Here is a 17,377-nt window from a genome sequence, read left to right as displayed (position 1 = left end):
CTTGTTAATAAATATAACGATATTGTTTAAAGTTTTCATTTTTATGAATATTGTGTTGAATCTAATTAGAAAGGTAATGGGTGAAGTCTCTTCTGGACCTTGATTTATATATCAAGTATGTATGTGAGTTATCGTTTTGTACGTTTCTCACTTGGTCATTATATTATTTATTACTTGTTAATAACTTTACATGAGTTACATGTTTAATATTCTTCAAATTCTTTACAATTTTATGAGTTTTTTTTTTTTTTTAGTTGAAGTACGATATTTATTGACAAAGAAGGAAAACGTACAAATACTAATGAGGATAGGGTGCTAATTAACAATAGGCCTTGATAAAAACTTTATTGGAAATTTTAACCTGGACGAAAGGAAAAAGAACGTCCTGCACTATATTTTCACAGCTCACTAAATGGTTTTTTCAACACACCAGTTAATAGTTTATTTTTATTCAGTTTAAGAAATCTTAAATCCTTAATCCAACATTGATTTGATTTCAAATTTAGTTGATTTTTTGTAGACATAATTTTTGATGGAAGACCTAGAAAAATAAGTTTCGGATTGTTGAGGGGATAATTTATATCCTGTTAGATTCAGGTCATGATGCACTCGCGGCGCTAAATATGTTTATGATTACCAATTGAATATGATATTGTATTAACTGTATTTGGATCTCACGTCTTCTTATTTCTTTACTCCTTTTGGTTTTTTGTTTCATTTTTGGAATTTTAAAACGATTTTCTGCATCCCTGTTAGATATGCTAGCTGCGTCATTTTCAAAAGCAATATTGAATAGGGTTCTGTCGACAGTAGCTTTTCATATTAATTGCTTAATTAGTGGAAAATTTAGAGAAAAGTGAGGTTCAACCAGTTGATTGCTGATATAAGTTTGAAAAATTAGTTAAGACCATAGAATTAATTATATTTGTTGGATCGAATGCTTTACTGAAAAAGTGAAAGAAAGGGAAAGCATGCATAGATGTGTGTGTGAGTGTGAGTGGGGGTTTTTTTTTTTTTTTTTTTTTAATTTCTATTTTTTTATAGAAATTTAACGAAAAATTTACTGGTACTATTTACTGTAACAAAAAATCATATTTTTAGATTAAAAAGTTAAACTTGATACTATTTACTTTACCCTTTATTTGTTAAAATTCAAAGTTTTCAAGTTATTTTTATTACTTTTTTCTTTTTTCTTTTATAGGATGCAAATATGCACGTCGGCCTCTGGAAAACACCGGTATACCTTTACAATAAATATAGGGAAAAATTGAGCTTCTCCATCATGTACTCATATGGTTAGGGACACCGTCTAACCCAGATCACTGATCATGGAAAACAGGATTGCTTGTAATTAACTGCATGGGCCACTCCTTCATATCAAAAGTGAAGATTGACTCAACGACATTTTACTGAGTCTATTTATTGCAGTTTACTAATGGCCTTTTCTGATTAAAATGAAGAAAAGAAAATAAGTATTGAACATTTTGTGGAGTGCATTTTAACTCATCACTATGTAGTGTGATGTATGTTTATCACTTTATATATTACCGTTTGAATTTTGAAATTTGTACTTATTCACTACACGAATCTTGAAATTCAAACTTATCTAATGATGATAAATAAGATGATAAGCATACACCGTACTAAATGGTGATTAGCAAAAATGATCCTCATTTTGTGAATAGAGAAGTGACAACGAAGATGAGAAGATGATGGGTTGACAACGGATATGATATATCATTCACTGTTTTAGTGTATGGCAGTCACATATACACTATTTTTATATATATTCACTGTTCTAATCTATCTATCTTTAAGGTCTTCTCTTAAAAATTATGTCTATCAAAAATCACTTAAATTTGAAACCATATGATTGTTAGATTAAATGATAGTCATTTTAATGTTTCTTTGCAGAACCGTATTTGTCTATTTTCTTTACTACAAATGAATGTCTTATTGGTTTTGAATTTGTCTAATTTTTTTGCAAAGATGGTTTATGAATTATACATTGAAATAAAGATGATTTGGATTCTTGAAAAATTACGAAGTGGGCACTACAAAGTGTGTCAAAAATAGATAACCCTGGATCTTGACCGTATAATAACTGTTGATCAAAATAAGGTTACAGTATTTTTTTCTTATGACTCTAGAAATCAATATTGACCTGGCAAATTTTGATGTTAACAATGATTTGCGGGGGAATATATAGTATATATTTTGAATTTTTGGTTTTCGTTCGAGCCAATGATATCTTTCTGAAAGAGTACGTTGAGAATTCCAACTCGTTGTAATGTTAAGATGAGATAATTTCAACTTGTTGCGTTGTTAAGATATGAGATGAGTTTTTGGGTTTTAGTTACGTTTAATAAGTCAAATTAGCTTTTATATTTTTCTGTTAACTTTGGAATTCTTGAAATTTCTCCTCTTTTTTTTTTTGTTTTCCAATTAGGGTTTATTATGACTATTTAAACAGCTTTGCTCGTCCTTTGATGATCTTAGCATCGTTATCAATTAAAAACTGAGAGTTTCTTATCTAAGAGTAGTCGTTCATGGTCTCTATAATCAAATAAATGTTCTTATCCCCTTAATCTATAACTTATGTATTCACAAAACATTCAAGAGTTAATTAGTTATGTGTATGCCGTCCTTAAGGTGAAAAAGAAGTTACAACCTAAGTTAAAGTTAAAAGATACATATGCTGAGCATATATAGCATTGTGCCAGTACCTTCTTACTTCGGCAAAACTCATGAATTGAATGAATCAAGGTAGGAACATACAGAATTTGTGGTGGGGGCAGAAAATAGGAGCCCCATGTCGTGTTGTCTTCTTTGTCCCTTGTAGCTAATAATATAAAACCTCCCTGCCATGTTTCACTAGCTCCTTGCTTCTTTTCCACGTCTTTGCAGAGAAGAAGATTGATGGGTTATGGATTCTGAACTTATTGTACCCGAAAACTCCAAACCCAATAAATAAAAAAAAAAATTAGAATCTTGTACAATTTTTCTATATCATTTAAATTAAACATATGTATCTTTTTAAAATTTGATTAAAGTGTTTTGACCAATAACCATCTTAAGCTAAATTACATGTCATTATTATATTTTTTATAATTAAAATAATTTCTGAATTTATCATTTTATTTACATGATGCACTTTTCTTTATTTAGTAGAGATATTAGTTGGTGATCAACATAAAAGCTCCGTGTAATTTTTTCAATTTTTTTGTGAAATTATATTTTTTTTGCTGTTTTTTTTTTAAGTATAGTTGTTGACAAATTATTATTAGGTACAATACATTACGTATATATTATCTGCAAGTACATTTGAATTTCCAAAAATCATTAATTGGTACATTGATTTACAATTTTGATAAGTTTGATTTGATACATATTGTTAATATTGGTACATTATTTTTATTTGTACACATTGTGCATTGGTACGTTTATACTATTCTCAATCCTATTTTCTCTTAACGTACTAAAAGAAAAACTTATTTCGGTACGTTTGATTTTGTGGGATTTAAAGATAGTTTAAACTATTTTGGAAAGAAAATATCTTGAATCATACATAATTATTACTAAATTGTATCATTATTGTGAAAATAAATTGAATCTAACCAACCTTTTTTTTTTTTTTTTTTTTTTAACAATTATCTCAAATGGAGAAGAGTGTAATTAAAAGGCTAGATTATAGAAAATTTGTTATGATATAATGTGCATATTATAGCACCAAAATTATGATAAAAAAAAGTTTAATCAAATCACTAAAAAACATGGATATTTGATCTAAAAAAATTCAAAATTGAGGCACCTATATTAAAAGATCCCATAAAAAAAAAGTAACTTTAATGAAAAGCTCCTAGTAGTGTTCACTTTAACAAAAAACCATATTTTTATACTAAAAAGTCAATCATGATACTATTCACTTTACCCTTTATTTTATCTTTATCGTTAAAACTTAAAGTTTTCTAACCTTTTTCATTAGTTTTCTTTAAAAATAAAAAATAAAAAAAAATTAAAAAAAAGGGGGAAACAACGACTTTAGGAAGCCATACTTAGCTCCCAGGCTGTGAGAACCTTCAAGGACCATCCAAGTATGAATTGCAAGTGGTCAAGGAGAAGAGGACAGCGACCGCTGCATTTAAGTTCTGCAAATGAAACCATAAAGAGAAAAAGACTTCTTTTTTCAAATGGTGTAGTTTAAACAATGTCGTTTTGAGCCAAGCAATGCATTGTTTTGGTTAAGCCATTTAAAAAATAATAATAATTAGTTTTCTTATTAATTAAGCCACATGAGCCTCATCCTTTTAAATTCACACAAAAGATAGAGAGCCTATTCTCTTTCCCCTACCCGAAACCTCAAGACTTCATCCAATTCACTTTCCCTAATTAGCTCATTCCCAATTCAAATTCCGAATTGGCTAATTGGCTAACCACACCCAACCAATCCATAGGCCACCACCAGCTGCTCCACGCCTCCACATGTCTCTCTACCCGACCAATACCTGGTTCACTTCTCTCCATCACCACTTAATATAAGGAAATTCAAATCAATGTCTCTCTTTACTATTCATGTTGAGGGTATTAATCTCCACGGTAAGAAAGAAGGAACCTTGAGTATACTTATAATTAATTGAGCTGTTTTTCATATTGTCAATTGGTTTATGTTGGAACCTTAACTTTCTTTATGATATCAAAGCATGTTGTTCTTCGTGTGAAGTTCAATAGCCACAAGTTTTTCATGTCACCCAATTTATGTTGTCCATGTGCTTGACTTGAAAATTCCCCAAACGTGAGGGGCGTGTTGGAGTATTAATCCCCACTTCAATACAAGAAGATACATTGTATGTGCTTGTAAATATTGAACTACTTCCTATATTAACAATTGATTTTACAACGAAACTTCAATTTTTTTTAGTTTCTAACTGCACAAAGTCACTCACTTGTCATGTGATAATGATAAAGCCTTCACTCACTCATCATGCGATAATGATAAAACCTTTACCCAACTTTTTCTCTAATGTGCTAATTAAGTACTGCACTTGATATATTGGTACCAGTCTACTAGCCAATTACTCATCCATTAATGAAGTATAAACAGTTATTGAATATGGGGTATGTGGAATTGAGATAAGAAGATTGGATTTGGTTGCCCCAAAATTTCCAAGGAAGAAAAAGGAGAGGCGACGATTATAATTGGAGGACAATGGACGTGACTCTCACCGGAACCACGGCTGACCCACTTCCAGGTACCATCCATCCATTCATTCATTCAGACTTTCTGTTTGTGTCTGCTCGAGAGAGAGAGAGAGAGATAACAGGTTTAATTTTAAGGAAAACTAATGAAAAATGTTTGAAAATTTTGAGTTTTAACGAAAATGATAAAATAAAGGGTAAAGTGAATAGTACTATGATTGACTTTTTTAGTGTAAAAATATGGTTTTTTTTGTTAAAGTGAACATACCGAGAGAGAGATAATAGGTTTAATTTTAAGGAAAACTAATGAAAAAAGTTTGAGAACTTTGAGTTTTAATGAAAATGACAAAATAAAGGGTAAGTGAATAGTACTAGGATTGACTTTTTTAATGTAAAAATGTGATTTTTTGTTAAAATAAACAATATCAAGAATTTTTTGTTAAAGTTTTCTTAATTTTATTGATTTTAATAAGTGCTTTTGTGGGTTTCATTGTTATAATGGAGAGAGTGAGAAGACTGTCAAAAGTGAAGGGAGAACCAGAAAAGTTGGTGTGCGTGTTTTTGATGATGAAAGCTTGGTGCCGCTACAGATTACGAAAAACATATCAAAGTATGCATGTGAGAGAAAGAGAGAATGAAATAAAAAGAATTTCACAGTATTAGTCCAAGAATATAAGGAAATTCAAATCAATGTCTCTCTTTATCTCCCTCTCTCTCCATCAGATATCATACAATATTTGGTGGAATCTCAGAAAGTTTAATCGTAATATAAATATAATGATGCCTTATTTTGCACTAGTTGATCAAGTTGTTGCATTACCCTTAATGTGCTGAGTAAAGCATAGAATATGCTTTTGTTGACTTCGGCAGTTAATTCGTTTTAAACCCTAACCTAATTGCGGCTTTGACCGAAAAACCCTAATTGCTTTGCAGGGCTTCAACAGCAGCTCTGAAGGGTTTATAAATATTTTTTGAGCTTCCCGATGGAACATTTGACATTTTGTTAGTGTAATTAAGCTAATCATCATAAAAAGGTTATAATACAAGAGAGAGAGAGAGAGGGAGAGAGAGAGGGAGGAAGACAGAGGGAGAAAGGGATAATGTTAGTACTGTGTTTAGACTTTTTTATATCCAAGGTTTTACTGTTTTGTCTGCTGGTAAGCTTTGAGGGCAGATGAGTGAGGGAAAGAGTGAGTACAAGTTGGAACTTGGAAGAGAGCAAGTACAGCGATTTATGTATCGGATCCAACAGGGAGAGACTGTACGTGCTGCTGTTTCAGATATCTCTGCAACTATACCTAATACTATACGCAAAAAATATAACAAATTGATTTAATATTTGGAGGAGGAACAGATTCACACCATCAAGTACATGATAAACACTACAATTCAAACAAGTTGGAACACATGCACGCACAAAAGGTTGAATTTCACACCATTCCTCTTTCAAATACCTTCTCTTACGTAATTATTGTAAGAAGTTTTACTTTTATTGGAAAAAAAAAAACCCAAAATTCTAGCTAATGTTTTAGAAGCGAGTAATGCTAGGTAGATAAACTTTTTAGAACAAATTTGCAAAGAGAATTGTTATTAGCACACTTAAAATTTCATTTGACACTCTAAAATTTTTATAATTAGAAAGAAAAATACATTTATGAGGAATGTAGAATGAGATTTTGGAGTGTTAATAACAATTCCCATTTGCAAATCATACAATTTGTTCCCAATAAAAAATAAGCACACTAATTAACACTTAAGTAATAATTCAATTATCAATAACCACGTCATATGATTTAAAGAATTTGATATAAAATATTAATCTCTCTAGCATTACCCTTAATAAGTTTCAAGCTAGCTAGCTAGCTTGGCCAACACACATGCACACTACACACACACCATGAAATGAAAATTGTGATCATTAGATAAATAGAACCAAGATTATCTTATTAGCTAGGTTAATTATATTTATGAAATAATATTGAAAAACAGCAGCGTGAGTGAGCTACTTAAATTATTTAAACATGTAAAGTGGTCCTCATCACAACATGCAATTAAAGGAGCAGCGGAAACAATGGTGAGAATATATATGGTGAAAAGAGGACTAACCCCCCTCTATATACTTAGGCACACACACACAAGAATAATCCTCTTTAGTCTTTATATGATCATCGATAGTTTATTAAAAGAACTAATCAATATACTAATTAATGTTTATACAGACATATTTTGTCTGTTTAGCTATTAAGTACATATAAACACATCATTACTGACTGCAGAGAATGTCAACCCTGCACGGCATGCGCATCTTCACATATAGCTGCACTACTAATTAATTACACAGTCGCCATATTTAGATGCTCCAATATTATTGATTAAACAGAACCCTTATTTGGGTAGAAGAATATGTAATTTAGGTATACAGCTAGCACTGAACCCACCAACTCCAAGTTATACTTGGGAAACAATGAAACTGCTAAGCCGATCTATTTGGCTTTAGCTAGCTACAAATTCGTATATATAAATATATAAGATCAGAGTAGTAGTACTACTACACGTGAGGCTAGGCATAGAGACCCTGCTGAGTTCTACTGCAACAAATTGTAAACATATCTACTTAATACAACACCTGCCTGACACAACCAAACCCTAGCTGAATTGGGTTTTATTTACCTCTGTCAATTATTGTGATGAGCTAAAGCGAGGGTCTCAAACCTCAAAATCCCAAATCTTAAATCACATTCTGCCCTCTCCTCCTCCACCACCACTACCTGCTCCTCCTCCTTCATTCCACGGAAGATAAAGTACTGGGAAAGCGACTCCAGGAGCACTACTAGTTGTAGTTGTACTAGTTTGTTGGTAATACTGATGATGATGAGAAGGATGATCAACCAACCTTCTCTGAGGAGCCATGTTCGGCTGAATTACTGAATTTACCCCGGCCATTGATGCAGTAGGAGGAGGAGGCAACACAGCTGTTGTGAGTTCATTACAGGCATAGCGGATGAGATCAGCATTAGCGGCATCGAGCTCCTTTTGGAGCCTCTGGACCTGTCGTTGGAGGAAAGAAATGGCACCAACACAGCCATAGACCGGGTCCCTGACACGTGCCTCGGCCTCATACGCCAGGGAGTTCACGGCATCCTCACGCTGGTGAGGCAGGACCTCGTTTAGAAGTTTGGTGACATTGCTTGCCCCGAAGATCTTGTGGACGTTTGCAAACTTTTGGGGCTCCTCTGGTGGGAAATACGGTGCGAAAATGCAGCCCGGCATGCATTTCCTTCTCAAGAACTTGCAGGCAGCGCATGGAGAGTTATAGGAGGAGCTGGAGGATGCCATTTGAAATTATTTCACTGCACACCAAAGCTAGTATCTAAACAAATTAACACCCCACACCCTCATTAATTTCTTATAAAAAAAAAACATGTATGCATTTTGTTTTACTGAAATATTCTCTATTTTAATACCAAAAAAATATTTATTTCGTTTCTTCTTATTTTTGAGTTAACATTTTGTTTACAATAACTAGATTAGAAATATAATTCAGTTGAAACTTTTACTATATTTCCCTTTATTTTTCTTAGTTTCTAACTTCCCTTTTTATATAGATTTCATCTGTTAAATGCATCAAGGACGATCAGAACAACCACACACACACACACACATATATACATATATACATATATATATATATATAAAATCTCTCATCCAAACCACCACCACCACCACCACCAACACATATATATTCAATTAATTCATGCAACTGAGCTATCTCTTGAATCTGGAAATTCTCAATTAATTTCTGTTGGCTCTCATCAGTCTTTTCCATTTTAATAATAGAAATTAGGGTAGTTTAGTTAATTCTTGCATGTGATCGCTGCCTTGATCGCTCTCCCTGCAGGGCCATCTGCATGGTTCCTTAATTTAGGTTTCCAATTTTGTCTTTTATAATTCTTTATTAATTTTACTCCCCCCACTCCTCCCTTCATCTTTCTCCTCCCACCATCCACTTAGCCACTTAATTAGAAGCAGAACTGAAATGCATGAGCAAATTTATATGTATGAGGTCATCAGCATATCATATCATAAATCTTTAATTTCCAAATTAATCAGTTAAACTGGGATCTGACTAGTGCAAACTCACCCATTATAGATATGTTTACGCATCTTAATTAGTGAAGGTCCAATAACATGGAAATTAAGATCTAATTTAAGCTAAACCCAAAGGATCTAGTTATATATCGATTTAATTAGCCTTTAGGCTATGCAGGCCTCCAAAAGAAATAGATACCACAGTATGGATTTATGTAGAATATATACAATTAGCATTTACAGGAAAAGTTACACATGTTTACCTTTCAGGGATCTACATACGTTTCTCTGATGAAAGGAAAAATAAAAAAGGGAATTTATACCTTTTTATTCTTTCCCTTGTGGAGCTCTTGCAAGTAATTAAGAGCTAGTTGTATGTGTTCTTAGCTCCTTCCAGGATATATATATTTATGAGCTAGCTAGCCTTAGCCAATTGAAGGAGAAAGCATCAAAGATTTGTTACTAGAGGGGAGATATACCTGAAGGAGGAAACCCTAATTGGAGTGTTGGGGGGGGGGGGGAGACACAGAGAGAGAGAGAGAGAGAGAGAGAGCAGCAGCAGTAGAAAATGCAGTGACAAAAGGTAATGGGGGGAGAGGCTAGGAGTAAAAGGCAAAGAGTAGAGTATTTAGTGGACATGAGAAGGAATGAAGGCGAAAGACAAAGTGATAAATGGGAGGTACACTAAAAAGAATGACTATGACCTTGCATCTAATAATAATATCAAAGGATGAGAGGATGTCTCCCATTCCTCTCTATCTCACTCCACCTCATTTTTAATCTCATGCATTCAGACAACAGTCACAACACACACATACAATACACACACATTCAGTAAATTAAATATAATTGATTAACATAAGGATGGAATTCTAATTGTAACATATATGTATATGCGCTATCTTAAATGCATTTTCTCAAACTAATAAGGAGACACATGCAGAGATAAGAAAGGAAATGTTCAGTTATTACATAAATATTTAGAGCTCTATATAGATATCGAGCATCACCAACAAACAGCAGTACAATAATGGAATCCGAGAAAATGGTTTTTGTAAGCAATAAGGCCACTCCAACTGCAATTGTAAATAGTGGTTGAATATCACATCTCCCAAACTCCCTCAGTCCTATCCAAAGTCATATCATAGCTGCATCCATGATTCTCACAAGTATAGTTGTGCACATTCTTAACCAAGTTTATAACTCAAACACTCATTAAATATGTGGCAGTTAACTAAATGATATTTACTCATATAGCTCCAGCATGAATTAGAAATATATAGAGCTAGTTGATTGCAATTGCATTTTTAGTTTTTAGTTTTTATTTTCTATGTTAGAAATAAAAGGAAGGTATTCGAGGGAAATGAGAAACTAAATTGAAAGTGAAAACTACTTTGAAATTATTCGGTTTTAATTTTGTGTGTCATTTCGTACACATTCTTTTGACATTTCTTCCACCATCCTTCGTTTGCCTGTATTCACTCCTTCCCGCATACTTTTCCTCTATCTAGAGCACACACATGAAAATTAAAAAGTAATTATCATAAGTGTTGCTAACCATGTGTTTAAATACTTTTTCTTCAATTGAATTGCAGTCAATATTCTGTTATTAAAGGTATCAAAGCTAAAAAAGAAAAATTAGAATCAAATTATATTCTCTACCTTAATTACAACTTGTTCCTCAGTTTCAACGAATTGTAGGGATCTCCTTCTCAATTTAAGGGCCACTAGAATAGTAGCACTCCCTTCAAATTTATGTAGCTCAAGATTAAACATGTCATCAATTTCTTCTGCGGATTTTGATGCCAAAAACAAAAAGAAAGAAAAATATATACTTCCCAATAGCCAATGGATCCAGATCTTCTCCGGATTTAAGGATCCTGAGCCTAGAGATCAATTGATCCGACTCATTAAAATTTGATCCAACGGTTACAATTATTATAACTTGTAGTGGGCTCCCTGTTTATAATCGTTGAATCAAATTTCAACGGTCCAGATCAATTGATCCCTAAGCTCAGAATCCTTAGATCTGGAGAGGATCTGGATCCATAGCCAATGGACTAATCACGGTCCTTATTATGATCTGGTACGAGTACGATCGCCTCATCCATGGACATGCATGCATGCCATTGAGTACTTAACATGAATATATGTCTTAGTAATCTACAGTGAATGGTCCAAGGTTTGCAGGCTGGTTGCTTTCAGATTTGCGACAAGACGTGACCACATGATTGTGACGAGTACAACTCAATTTGCTACGTACATAACCCTAAGTTCTTCTTCAAATGCAGGTTGGCCAGATGACTCGTTTTAAACCTTTGATCCTATAAGATATTAGTATTTTAATGAATAATATAGGGTCATATTTGCCTCCATCTCCAACCGAGGGCCAAAGGGTTATAGGGCTCGTTTTAGCTCTATCACAAAAAACTGTCTCCAACTGAGGGCCAAAGGGCCATAGGGTCAAACATAATTTATTATTTAAATTTAAAAACTACAACAATTAAAATTTAAAACAACAACTTAAATTTAAAAACTACAACTTATATTTAAAAACTACAACTTAAATTTAAAAACAACAAATTAAATTTAAAAACTACAAATTAAATTTAAAAACAACACTAACTTAAATTTAAAAACTACAACAACTTAAATTTAATATCCATAGTCAACATCATCTTCATCATCCACTATTGTAGGAGTATAGTCAGAGGTAAACAACTGCTGCCAAGTCATAATTTCTTCTTTTTTTTTTTTCTATCAAAATAGGCCTTACTCATTGGAGTGTAATTCGAAGTGTTCATTTCCATATTCTTATCATCCATCTCTTCTTGTATTTGTTTGGCCCGTTCTTCATGCCTACACTTCCTTTCTTCCGCCTCAAGGGTATTTTGCTTCGCCATTAATCGCAATGAGGCTGCCACTTCATGTTGAGCAGGGTAATCATCATTTTCCTTGCCTTTTTCCTTCAACCTTCACGCCTTGTTTTGTCCCATACCCTAGGAATGGAACCTTCACCCTAAGACGGATTTTCTACCCTTATTTGTTGAATGGTAGGAGATCCATCTTAATCCATATCTGCAGCTAAGGATGCAGTTCTGAACACCGGCGTAGGAGCTCTATGTTGAGTTGGATCTTCAAATAACACCCACCTTTTACAAATTTTCCAACAACTGTGAAACTGAAAGGGCTTCGAGCTGTTCTCCATATACAATTCCTCCGCTTGACGTACCTAGAAAATATAATTACAAAAATTAAAGGAAATTAATTTATGAAATTAAATGTAATATAATTAAATATTTAAAATAAATTGTGAAAACACTTATTTCGTCGCAGTAATTAGCGCCGCTTTCATGTCTACTTGCGGTTGTTAACAATACTTGATGCCATTTGTTCAAACTTGGCTGAAGATGTTTCTTCCATCTTGAAGAACAACTCTCGTGGTTTCAGATATTTAGTGGAGTGGTGCCTTCATAGAACTCTAAGTATTTTTTGGACACACGAGTCCAAACACCACCATTTGTTCGACAATTCCCCCTCACACTGTCTTCCGACACCCATCTATAAGCCTTGTAAAGAGCTTCATCTTCTTTTCGGGTCCAAGCCCTACCTTTCATTGCAGACGAGGCCATTTGAAAATTATTGAAAAATTTGAAGGATAGATTTTTGAAAGAGGAAAGAAAATATGAGAATTGAAATGGTGTAGGAATGGTGAATGAATGGTTTAGGTACTTATAAGGAAAAAAATAGAATTTTGAAGAATTAAAAAAATAAAAAATTGGCTCCAAAAAAAAAAAAATTGAATCCAACGATAACTGGCGTCAGCTAGCCGTTGAATTCAAATTTTTGTTTAAGCATTCTTATTGGATATAACCGATAGGAATAAATTTATATTAAATATATTCCTGTTGGTTATATCCGAGCTCTTTGGCCCTTTCAGATTTCGTGAGGTCCACGAGATGATTTTCGGGTTATTTTCAGTCCTCTGACTCTCTGAACCCTTCGGTTGGAGATGACCTAAGGTAACATGCGCGCATAAACCTTTGCTAAACCCATATTTGGCGCTTGAAGGTTCAGTCATATCTTTAACTAGGTTAAAATGGTAATTAATTAATTACTAGTGGTCTTCATATGTTGAAATTAAGAAGAAATCTGACTTTAGTCATGCACTCCATAGTGGCTAAAAGATGCAATTTTCCAACAGCATCAGACAATCAATATCTAAGATTAACTTAGGGATTGTTAGCTAACCATTTCGTATTTAATTTTTGGTTTTTAGTTTTTATTATTTTTAAAATTGAAAACTAAATCTTGTTTGGTAATTAATTATTTTCAGTTTTCAAAAAAATAAAAACTAAAAACTAAAAAGTGAAAACCCAAGGCCAAATTTTGAAAGCTTAAGAAAATAGTTTTCAGTGTTCATTATTGTTTGAATATTGAAAGTAGTTACCAAACAATGTTTCAGTTTAGAGTTTTCAAAAAAGTGAAAACAAACACGGAAAATTGAAAACGAAATGATTATCACAAGGCTTGTTTGATAATCATTTTATTTTTAGTTTTAAATTTTTAACTTTTTTCAGCTTGAGATACGATGAAAGCATATGGTGAAATGAGGGATATGAATAAGAATGATGGGAGAGAGGGAAAGAAAAAAAATGCAAATCATGAAATTTGAAAACAATTCAAAATAGGTTTTCATTTTTTCATTTCCTTTTATCGGTTTTTCTTATACATTTTTTACCTCTCTCTCATCAATATCCTTCCTCTACTCTTTATTTTGTGCGCTCTTTCTTGTACACTTCTTATATATTTCTTCTACATCTTTCTAATTAAAATAAAAAATAAAAAATAAAACTGATATGGTTCTCAAACGACTTATTAACTATTCACTCTCGTATTTCTCTGCCCCACACCCTTCATTCTTCTTCTGCAGTAACTTGCATGTGTAATGCCCTGTAAATAATATCAAACGGTGAGGGTTGCTACACAGTTGGCTTAGCATGCAAGATAAGTACCAAAAAAGGAGTATGCTATAAAGAAAAAGGACATGTAAAGAGGGTTGTAGGCCTCTAAAACAAAAAAACAAAAAAAAATAGTTGGCGGGGGCCTTGAGAGTGAAACGTTTTTCGGACTCTCTTTGTTGTTAGTCCCCATCAATTTGACAATTTCCAATTTTTTTCTCTTGATCTTTCTTATGTTTCTTTTTCTTAATATTCTTTAACTAATTGAATTATTTGAATTTTTTTTTTTTTTTTTGTTGAGTTGCTTTTTATAAGGGTGAGTATCGATTTTTGAAAGCTTGCCGGGGTTTCATCTATATTCAACCATGTGGCTCATGGGGCCAATGGACTGATACGGTGGAGAGATTTTTTAGTGTGTTCGGAACACAAATATATACGTCATATGTTATTATATACAAGTGGAGGGACACTTAAAAAAAAAAAAAAAAAACGAAAACTTCTATCCACTAGTATAATAACAATATGGCGTACCACTTTATGTTTCCGCACATTAAAAAATCTCTCCTCATGAAGAAGGTGTACCTAACTTGAATATTTTTATTTTTTCAGTTATTGGAATTAATATTTAAAAATGAAACCATAATGATTAGAAAGAGCTTGCTGGCCAGTGCTTAATTCGTTCTATCATTCCTTTATTTATTTTTAATTAGGTTCAAACATTATTCATATGCTTCTTTTATGATAGGAAAAGTCTGCTTTGCTGACTGCCCATGTCATACCTCGATCCCGACATACGTCTCAGATCGACACATGATGTCATCAAGTATTCGTATGTCTAACATATCCCGCCTCCAGGATATGGCAAAGCATAACTCGAGCATCGATTTGCATAGTAATTTTTCATACATTTTATGGCTGCATCTAACCTCGTTGTTAGATTGCCTATGTACCCTAAATAGGGATCAAGAAATTCGTAGTTCACCTTTCAATACAACTCGATCTATATCACATTCCGTTCAAGCCGAAAGGCCTAACATACCCCAATCAATCAATCATTAGGACTTGACAAGCAAGAAATTATTAGATTCAAGGCTACATAACAAACCCACATGACAAAAAAAATTCTAATCCATCCATCATAAAAATCACCATGCTTCACATAACACCGCAATTCACAATATGCAACATCCAAAGAACAATCAACGAAGCACAATGTTATCCTCTAGCCACAATGGTCAACAAGTCTAATCATAATGACAATAATCACAACCAACATTATTCCACAACCACATCAATCAATAACATATATCATATACCAAAATGCAAGGCTAGAGAGACACAGTTTGGCTGAAGCCTATATTTTTTAAGCTGATATCAAATCCAATGAACCAACAAGTCAAATGATGCGATTTCGGACCACTCAACAAAATCTATCAACATCAGGTTCCAGACCACTCAACGGAACCAAACACCAAAGGTGATTCCGGACCTTGCTACGGAATCCAAACCAGGATACGATTCCAGACCATCACTTAACGGAATTGTGAAGTGGATACCTAGTTCTGGATAACTCAACGGAACCGAGCGGAGGGCCAAGGAACATATCAACGACTCGAAGAAACAAGACATGAACCAGGTGCTCAATTTACAAAGGTTCAACGAAATGAAATAAAGCACAAGTACTAAATTTAGAACGAATCAACAAAACGAGAAATGAAATAATGAAATGGGATATGAAACCAGTTTCGAAGCAACAAACCTCATGGCTATGGGTTAACGGTCCACTACTAGCCCTCACATTTCATCATATCATACCAATTATGCAAATCAACCACATTTCAAATATGCACGTCAAATCACATATCACAATCATCATCAATACGCAAGCCAAATCATGTTTAATAAACATAGGTCTATGGCTAAATATATAAAAATCACATTTCATTAGAAATCACATTTATAAAGTTAGGTGATATCCACAAGGATATTAAATACAATAGCAGGGTAGTCATTTACTAACCAATGTAGGCCCATTAGACTTCATTTAGTCTCTTGTCGTACTAATTTTAGTATTTAGAAAATTTTGAGACATGTTGACCAAAAATCAACCATCGGTTAACAGTAGGGTCCACAACCCTACGTAATTTGATCCGGAAGATCCGTGCATCAGATTTCAGATCCGTAACTCCTAAGGTCCTCATTATGCTCATAGAGCAACATACTAAAATCTCATCGCGATTTGACGGTCGGATCTTTGCCAATCTGTAATTCAAGTGGCGGTCAACAATTAGTTTTACAAACTTAAAAATCAAATTCGGGAAGATCCATAAGTAGGATTCCTGATCCGTCAGTTCCTACTACCCTCAAATATTATGTACTATTATGTTTTTAAGTTTGGTGTTGATCCAACGGTCGGATCATTCATTCATATAATAATTCCGTGACGGCCAACTAGGTGGTCAACCACGAAACTATATTAAAACATCAGAATTTCACTAAACGGATGTCAAATATAGAATCGGGTTATCAAAATTAGCCTAGGACGATCAGGTGGGGTCTCGGCCCACGCAACGGCCAATCGCCCGACTTGCCGGAAAATCCAACTAATTCCAAATATTACCAAAAATCACATAATTGTAGATCTCAATGAGTAGAGCAAGTTTCATACCTATGACTAAGACCAATTTGGCCTGGAAAGGCTCCAATTTCACTTAAACTCGCCAAAAACCCTAGAATGGGTAAGCTTCGATTCTTCTTCCTTGGTGCTCCGACGCCCCTACAATTGGTTGGGTCTTGTTCCTGGCTCCAAGGGGAGATGATTAAGGGTGGTGGTGGGTGGTGAAACTTGCCGGATCGGAGGAATCACCGTCGAGCACCTCCGATGCTCCGGTGGGGTTCTACACTGAAATGGACCTTAAACCCTTCAAATTTGGGTGAAGATGGTATATGGGAAGTTATGGAAGAGGTTGTAGGTGATGGATGATGATGATTCAACAGAAAAATGACGGAATCCATCGGAATTGGGTCAGGTTGGTGCGCGGGTGTATGGACTGGCGGGCTCCTCTTATTTTTTTTTTCTTCTTTTTTTCTTTTCTCTTCTTCTTCTTCTTCTTCTTCTCTCTCTCCCATCT

At 33.8% G+C, this 17,377-nt stretch overlaps 1 protein-coding gene across 4 annotated transcripts; it reads right to left on the bottom strand.

Annotated features, from left to right (window-relative positions):
* Positions 1-7,543: 7,543 nt before the first annotated feature.
* On the bottom strand, positions 7,544-9,971 carry LOC125467816 (protein LATERAL ORGAN BOUNDARIES-like). 4 transcript variants are annotated; one of them, XM_048589299.1, is made up of 2 exons: positions 9,549-9,971; positions 7,544-8,559 (listed from the first exon to the last, which is right to left on the bottom strand). In XM_048589299.1, the coding sequence occupies exon 2, from the start codon at positions 8,530-8,532 to the stop codon at positions 7,930-7,932; it is 603 nt and encodes a 200-aa protein (XP_048445256.1). In that variant the 5' UTR covers positions 8,533-8,559; positions 9,549-9,971; the 3' UTR covers positions 7,544-7,929. The 4 variants fall into 4 exon arrangements, with proteins under 4 accessions (XP_048445256.1, XP_048445254.1, XP_048445255.1 ...); XM_048589297.1 differs by having other exon boundaries at positions 7,544-8,566; positions 9,609-9,971; XM_048589298.1 differs by having other exon boundaries at positions 7,544-8,546; positions 9,609-9,971.
* Between the last annotated feature and the right edge of the window lie 7,406 nt (positions 9,972-17,377).

Source organism: the organism of the source record quoted next, unplaced genomic scaffold (genome assembly GCF_019419815.1).
Source record: "Pyrus x bretschneideri cultivar Hongxiangsu unplaced genomic scaffold, Pyrus_bretschneideri_v1 Contig3, whole genome shotgun sequence".
Classification (NCBI taxonomy): domain Eukaryota; kingdom Viridiplantae; phylum Streptophyta; class Magnoliopsida; order Rosales; family Rosaceae; genus Pyrus; species Pyrus x bretschneideri.
Note: the sequence above shows the minus strand (reverse complement) of the source record. Positions and strands in the feature narration are given on the sequence as shown.

Bases quoted from the DNA above. Each gene is read 5' to 3' on its own strand.
- LOC125467816 (XM_048589299.1), bottom strand. From the start codon at position 8,532: ATGGCATCCTCCAGCTCCTCCTATAACTCTCCATGCGCTGCCTGCAAG.